At 51.5% G+C, this 7,828-nt stretch overlaps 1 protein-coding gene across 2 annotated transcripts in view; it reads right to left on the bottom strand.

Annotated features, from left to right (window-relative positions):
* The window catches only part of TNFSF15 (TNF superfamily member 15), a 14,206-nt gene extending 6,378 nt beyond the window's left edge, over window positions 1-7,828 (bottom strand). Inside the window, exons 1-4 of one of the 2 annotated variants that reach the window (XM_080561391.1) lie at window positions 7,272-7,828; window positions 6,896-7,169; window positions 418-469; window positions 4-51 (exon numbers count right to left, since the gene is read on the bottom strand). In XM_080561391.1, coding sequence (XP_080417517.1) covers window positions 4-51; window positions 418-469; window positions 6,896-7,093 — 298 coding nt within the window. In that variant the 5' untranslated portion in view covers window positions 7,094-7,169; window positions 7,272-7,828. Of the gene's footprint in view, window positions 1-3; window positions 52-417; window positions 470-6,895 lie in introns of both variants that reach the window. The other variant, XM_080561390.1, reaches the window with a different exon arrangement.

The following is a 7,828-nucleotide window of genomic DNA, read 5'->3' as shown; positions in this document are numbered from 1 at the left end:
TACCTGTCAGGTGCGCTCTTGGCTTCTCTGCACTGGGAATTGTATCTGTGACTGAGGGGAAAAGAGAAAAAAAGAAGGGTTAAGTGAGTGGAGGGGGAGCACTCCCCTGCTTGGCTGGGTGAGGGTGTGCACGGGCTCCCGAAACCGCACTTTGGCTCTCTGAGGGAGTTTTACTGGTCCCAGTGAGCTGCTGGGGAGGTGTGGGCCCGTGCTGGAATGGGGACAGAAGTGCTCGCCCCTCGCTACGGCCCCTGCTGTACCCCACCTCCCTGCCTCCTGTGGCTTATTCCTCCCTGCCTTGTGGGGATCTGGGCCATGAGAGTGGGCGGGGAGGTGTCAGCCCTGGGCGCAGCGGCAGCAATTGCAAAACCTCAGTAAACAAATGTGCCGGGGATGGGAAGGGGACAGCAAACTTACCAGTTTCTACTGCCCGCTGCTTCAGAAGGTGAGAGCCCCTCTCGTCTGCGACCTGTGGGAGAGAAGTGCAAATGGTTAGCTCCAGGGCTCCTCCACCAGGGTCCAGTTTGTGTTATCCCTGAAAACATGAGATGTGACACTGATATCTTCCACCTCAGCTACAGCTTTTAAGTAAAAGGACAAGCCCCAACAGAGCTTTGCCTCATTGCAAGAGGTTTATTTATTTATTTTTTTTTACTGTTTGTTAGAAACCACCCACATCTCAGAAAAGGTGCCAGGGACAGGAGCTGGGCTCGTGTGATGGCTGGGTTTGGCTCCAGCCTTGTTCGTGGGCTGTGAGCCTGTGGCAGTGCTGGGGCAGAGGCCATCGCTAACGCTCTTATGGGACCGTGTGCCTACCCAGCACCACTGCTTGGTGACTCCTGTCTCCATCCATGCAGCGAAACAGAGCGAGCAGAGCAATGTGAGACATTCTTCCCTTCTTCCCTGCTTCACGCCTCAGCAGGGCTGAGCAAATTGCATCCAAAACGCTAGCAAAGAAACTAAGAGTTGTACCAGCTACAGACCTGCTGCTTCCCCTGCTTCCCTTTCTGAGTTATTTCATACTGTAAGTCTATCACTTATGTCTGCCTTGAGTTCTTGGGAGCCCCAAGGCAAGGCAGGCTGTTTCATGTTCGCTTGCATCTTAAATGTTCCTCTAGCACTACGCACCAGCATATTTATGACCCGTCCCTGTGGTAGCAGGGCCTGTGCCAAGCGGTGCTGACATCTGGGTCAAGCAGCAAAAAAAGGGCAGCCACCGGCTGCATGCCGTGCGCCTCCAGGTGGCTCCTGACTCATCCTGCATGGCCCGTGGCTCCTTGCCAGGAGCAAGCCCTGCCATGGCAGCCTGAACCCAGCACGCTGCAGGGGGAAGGAAGGAGCTGCGGGATGCTGACACTGGATGCGGCCTCCCCGGAGCATGGGGAGCATCGTCCCTTGTGCTTGTGCCAGGCACGGTGCTTGGTAGGATGATGCTGGCAGTGTGGCTGCAGGTGGCCAGTGGTTGGTGATACGCAGCCAGCTCGGGGCTGCCTGGTGAGGTATGGTGTGCATCAGGGATGGCTGCAATGAATTTATTGGGTACAGCAAGCTGCCACTGATCGGCTTGCAACAGACGGTGTGATGTGCATTGCTCAAAAACCAGGCTGAAATAATACCAGCATGTAGGTGCTGAAGTTGTCTCCCAGTGGCTGCATCTCACACAGCTCCAAGTATTGCAGGAGAAGTTGAAAATGCATAATTTACACAGGTTATAGCAAGGAGAGTATGTGAGGGGAAGAATCAGGTTGTATGGGACTGCTGGCTGATCTGGTGAGCCCAAAGTGTTTCACCAGCAGCGAGCAGCCATGTGCTGCTGCAGAAAAACATCATTTCTGAAATAATGGCTCCAGTGTGCTGGAAAAGAAATGGAGAAGGAAAACTATATTTTTTTCCCTCCCTTTCTGCTGCAAACGCACACACACACAGCCCAGGCACGGGGGTCATCTGCCCTGCAGGAAACGTCATCTAGGAGAGAGGCTGGGAGAAAGCTCGGTGTTGGCTGAGAGAGGAATGGTGCCGAGGTGTCTGCGCCTCTCATTGTCACCAGCAACTTTCTCTGAGGTCCTGCCTGCTTGCTGTGGTATCTGAACACAGCTGATGGGACACAGTCACAGCCAGGTTACTGTCCTTCCCCTGGCGGGAAGCACAAGCTTGTGTCGAGGATTTCCCTCAAACATCCCCCTTGCTTTCTGCCAGATGCCTATGTGTATATTTGCAGCTTTATTTATGTGGCACTTTCTACATATTTATCAAGTTACATATTTCCTAACAATGCTAAGAACCACAGGGAGCTATAAATCAATCACAAACCTATGTTTAATCATCTAACTTCAGTGGGACCAGTTATTTAAAGCCTAACTTCTGGTGAAGTAGTTTATATATGCGCAGCATTGCAATACAAGCAGAAATGATGGGGAAGTGGGAAGGATCTCAAGAAGAATCCTGCTGCTTTATCAAAAACGCTGAAATGGTCTTGACTAAAAAATCACAAAGAAGCTTTTCATGGAACTTCAATTTACTCGTTTCCAAAGAATGCCGAGTGGATAGTCCTCGTGCAGCAGCTGCTTTTCTACGTGCTAAGGGGCAGTGCATAAGCAGGGTGCTCCAGAGTGTGAATTATTCTTTTAAGTGGGAAAGGTATTTTTTTTTTCCCCCAATTGTGCTGTTTGATAGGGATACAAATCTTCTAAACTTCCATAGAAAAATATTTCAGTACCAGAAAATGCTACATAATGTCCAGGTATTAATAATATTTGTCCTAAAGATGTAGATTGATGGCGTAGTGGAGATGCATAAGGAGTTTTCAGGATGAAGGAAATGAGGGAGAGCCAAGCAGCATGAGACAGTACAGAAATCATTTACGCAATTAGATTTTTTCTCTATTCTCCCTTATTGCTTAGCTGTGATTCTGAAAAGTTCAGACCATGGCCTCAATTTTCCCTTCAGTTACTCCAGAGAGACTGTAGCCAGTGCCAAGTGACTTTGAAAATCCCACCTTACAGCTGACTTGGGGACAAAGGACTTCTCCAACAGCTCTGCTTACCCTGAAAACTGCAGCACATAACACACTGCTCTGTTGCTTTGATACCAAGAACGTCCAAAAGCCCCAGTGCATCTACATCCATGTCTCGCTAAAGCCAAGGAGAAGGACCAAACATCCCCTGAGCATGCGCTTTGCCTCTCACACCTCAAGGAGGGGGTTGTCCAGGGGAACTGCCTGGGAAACACAGCTTGGTGCTGGAGGCAGGGGGATTAATAAACAAAATCCCCCCCAGCTCCTCCACCGCTCTGTTTTTAGCGCAACATGCTAATTTACAGGCAGGGCTCTGCAGGGCATGCACAGTACCTGTACCTCCAATTTTGCATGCTCCAGGGCTGCTGCATGGCCTGGACAGGTCCCCTGCTGCTGGTCCCCTGCTGCTGAAAGATGCCTCCAGTGGGAGGTTTTTGGCTGGGCCATGGCATGTGCTGGCTTCTCTGCCCGCGAGAGCCATAAGCATTATCAAGCAGCATTTTTGTGGTTTTTGGAAAGACAGTCCCGCACACGGAGGACTGGATGCAATGCTCCCTGCTGCTCCCCAAGCACCTCTCCATCCCTAAGGATCATGAAGCCATTTGGGGTTCTGTTCCCATTTGGACAGGCCATAAGGGCTTCTGGCTCTGCACAGGTTATAGTTCTGCCTGTCTCATCTAAGCTTTGCTGCTATATCCTTTTGTACTGCAGGAGGGAGATCCAGGAGGAGCTGCTAGGACTTTAAAGTCCCTTCCATCCTGTGGCACCTCCCGTCTCCATTGTGAGGCTGACATGGCACACATGTTCATGTGCAACCTTTTGGACAGTTTCTGGATTGAATTTCCCTTTTCACTGCTTGTGGCCCTGCCATGCTAAGGATGCCACCAACACAAGCCCAAGTACCAACATCTGCAGGTCAGGACTTGACTCTCTGCGTTACGGGGCTAGCAGAATGAGTTGTTAAGACAGATGGAGATGCTTTCCTGGCTGCTGTGCTCTTCCCCTTGGTGGATCTGTGCACTCAGGCTGAAATTTGACTTCCCTTTTACAGATTTCCTGCTAATAGCCCAAGCCATGTGTCATTACTTAAAGAACTCTATTTCCTCACCTCACTCTGTCTTGAAGCACGGAAGAAAGTGATTTGTACTTCCAAAAGGGAAGCCATGTAGCGAGCCTGGAAGGTGTGCAGGGAAACCATCATCAAGGCACCAATTATTCATGCAAGACGCAGCATACCACAAGAAAGAGAGAGCTGATGGTTAACACATGTTGCTGTAATGACATAATTTGCCCTGCTCTTTCCTGAAAGGGGCATTTCCAGAGGAAAAGGTGAGTTTATACCCCTTCCAAGGAGAATGTGACAGCATGTGCACCCACACAGAAACCGAGATGAGCAAACTGTCATACCCCGCAGGCAAACTGAAGAGGCACACCCCTGTTGCACAACCCTTCTCCTCCTCCTTGCTCCAGGAAGGACGGGTTCAGGGATTTACTACGTCTGCTTCTCACCTGCCTGGCTGCACCAGTGCCTCCCAGGAGATGCCGGAGCCAAGTCCCTCTGGCTGCCCCGGGCTGGCCCAAGTGCAGGAGGAGGGGACAATCTGGCAGGTGCGGGCTGAGCTCTGGGCCTGGGGCACCGAGAGAGCTCCTTCTGTGAGCTCACTGCTGCAAGGGACAGCGAGTCAACCCACATCTGGTGCAAACTGGGGCCGGTCCACCTGCTCCCGGTACGCCCAGGACACTCGCACCCAAAAGCTGTGCGCAGAGAGCTCCAGCACGCATGCCTGGTCCCAGACAAGTTCTTCTGGCCCAGGATTTCAATGGGGTGTGTGAAGAAGGCATCCTTTAGCCATGCAGTTCTCAGTCTTCAAATGCAGATGGAAACATGAAAAGACGTGATTCTGAGAGCCTGTACACCCAGAAACTCTCCCCTGGACTGAGCTGGGCTGTGCTGAGCTGTGGGACTGAGCACCCACGCTCAGCCCGTGGCACGGCTCTTAGGGGGGGATTAACAGCAAGCTCCGCAGGCAGACAAATCCGCCCAGCTGCGCTCTGTTGCTGGACAACACTGGTGACACCATCAGTGATCCGTGGAGTGAATGAAATAGGCAGCAAAGGCAGGATCCTGTGGAACTGCAGCTAGGCGCTCCACCCACTCGGCTTGGCACAAGCGCCACAGGCAGGCGGCCAGCCCTGATGATTTTCCCTCCCTCACTGGGACGTGCAACGGCTGTAACTCATCTGATCACCTCGTTACATCACTGTGGGAATACTATGCACTAATAAGTCAGTGTAGATACATGGAAATACATGCTCATGTAATCCAGGCTAGAGCAAATCTAATGGTTTATGTTGCGCTTTTCCTCTTAAGAAGCTAAACCCGGTCACAAATATTTTTCTCCACTAACTCTTCCAGCAGGGTTAAGAGCCAGGAACACGCTAGTCCTATCAAACAGCTAACATTATGATACTATTTCTTTTTACGATTGTTTCAAGAATGGAACTTTCTGCTTGGTACTGCAGAGCCTCAGAGGATGGGAACAGAAAGAGCAATGAGACCATCCGAAATGCCTTTTTAGTCTGTGTGCGCCCGCTCCAACTGGCCTAAATAATAGTGAGAGGGACAGCGCAGCAGAATGTACACGTGCAAGAAATCAGCAAATTGAGCAGTCTGACGTACTGTGCAGGGCTGTCACACTTCCTTTCAGCTGTGCCTGAAGTTATAACCGGGTAACGTGGAAGATGCACTCAGGAGCTGGCTCTGCTTGGGTGTGACACGCCGGCTGTGCAGGCTCAGGTTCAAAGCAGGGCTAGTGCTGCTCCGTGCAGCCAAGCACGCACATGCGTGCAGCTACAGACACAGCTGACAGACTGTCCAAACATCTGCAGGCAAAATGTTTCCTACGTCCGAAGTTTGCTCTCAAGGCCGCTTACTAACACTGCTTTCTTTTGCTGTTCCTAAGTATGCATACGGCTATATGACAAGCAGGCTTATTAGGTGGGGAATTTCAAACCTGAAACTAAAATTCCTTTAAACCTTAATTCTTGAGACCCAAATGCACAACTCTTCCTTCTGGCATGTGGCAGTCCTACTGGATTCATAGTCTGCAGTGAGTGTAGACACTTGCAGGCTAACATAAGCAGGAGTAGGGCAGCACAGGAGAGCATTAGAAGTGACTGCACCAGCCAGCCTGTATTTCTAGGAGCAAAGAGAGTTTAGCTGTCTGTCAAAGCAAAAGAGCTCAGAAGTTCCCTGGATATAGAGAAAGCTTTGTTGGGGAGTAAAAAAGTGGGATGCAAGCTTTAGGATCAGACTGTAGTTGTCCCAAATCTTATCTCCGCAGGAGTTTGCACTGATAATACATGAGAGCCCCAGCTGTCTGCCCAATCATGTACAAAAGGCACTGACCCACTGACATCAGCAGCACACTCAGCAGATGTTTGCTGGAACAGGACATGGTAGGGGAAGTCTCAGAGCTAATCCAAAAGTAAGGAGGAAAATGACCCGTAGTATCAAAATCTGGCTGAAATCAGCGGAGAGACACAAATTTCCATCAACTAGAGCTTTCTCTTAAGCATTTTCTGCAGCACGCCAGTAAAAGTTTTAAAGGTGTATGCTGTGCTGTGACCTTAGTGAAATTACGACAAGAGGAACAGAAACCGTTAGTTAAAAAGACCGAACAATCATAAGAGTTGTCCCTGGCAGACTGGCTCTGAGTAAGGAAGGCGGAAGGTAACGGCGAACTTCTCGCCTTCCCTTAAACATGAGAAACTCATAAAGAGAGAAGAACCAGAAAAACAAATAAGCAAACGATGGGGGATGGGGAACGCCACGCTCCCCTCCTCTTAGGGCAGCAGGTCCGATGCACGGCAGAGCCTTACCTGGCCAGAGCAGGAGGTGGGGGCTCGAAGGTTTCCAACCAGCAGGTAGGCGGTGGGCAATGCCAGCAGCAGCACGGCCAGCAGGCACAGCAGCACAGCGCATCGTATCCTCCTCAAGTCCTCCTTGAGGTGCATCCTGGAGGCTTGGCCGATCACCGGAGCCTCCTCCTCCAGGGTTATCTCAGCCCTGCGGTCCATGCCGGCGCTTGACGTGTGAGCTGCCGCTGAGCCTGGCTGGGAGCTGGCAACAGCAAAATCTCCTCTGGCTTCTGCCCTGCATGGAGACCCCCATTAAATAAGAGCTGCCCCGAGTGTGGGAAGGCACCGACACACGCGCACCCTCCCTCCCGAGGAATGCACCGCCTACAATAGAAACCTAGCTCAGGGAAGGGAGCACCGCGGCTCATCGAGCTCCCCGAGGTGCCTGCTGCCTGCCTCCCTCTGCCTTTTTTTCCCCTCGCGTGTAGGAGGAAGCTAGGAAAGTCCCAGTGGGTGGAACCAGGATAAACTCTGCTGCTGGGCTGGATGAGCTTGAAAGCTTTTCCGCGTGGCAAAGGGAACGTGAAACCAATGGGAGTGAAAGTGAGAAGCAAAGGGGGAGCGCGAGGGCGAGCGGCCGCAGTGCCGCAGTTTCAGCACGGCCTCGGGATGAAAGGGAAGAGGCTTTTAGGGAAGGTGAGCAGGCTGCAAGTGACACCCAGAAGGAGTCTGTTTCTCTGGGATGTCACTTTGTTCCTGCGTAATAGCAGAACGTGAGGCAGGTTGCAGGCTGCACGATGAGTGCCTTTTGCACCAAGCAGCCTGGGCTCAGGCCCCGGTCGGGTGTTTGGCTCCCCGACCGACGGGGGCTTGCTCTCTGAACTCGTCATCGCCATACTTTCCCAGGAGCCTGTTATCATTACTTGGAAAGGGAAAAGCTGTGACTTTATTGCA

The sequence above is a fragment of the Anser brachyrhynchus genome (genome assembly GCF_964034855.1).
Source record: "Anser brachyrhynchus genome assembly, chromosome: 19".
NCBI classification, from domain to species: domain Eukaryota; kingdom Metazoa; phylum Chordata; class Aves; order Anseriformes; family Anatidae; genus Anser; species Anser brachyrhynchus.
Note: the sequence above shows the minus strand (reverse complement) of the source record. Positions and strands in the feature narration are given on the sequence as shown.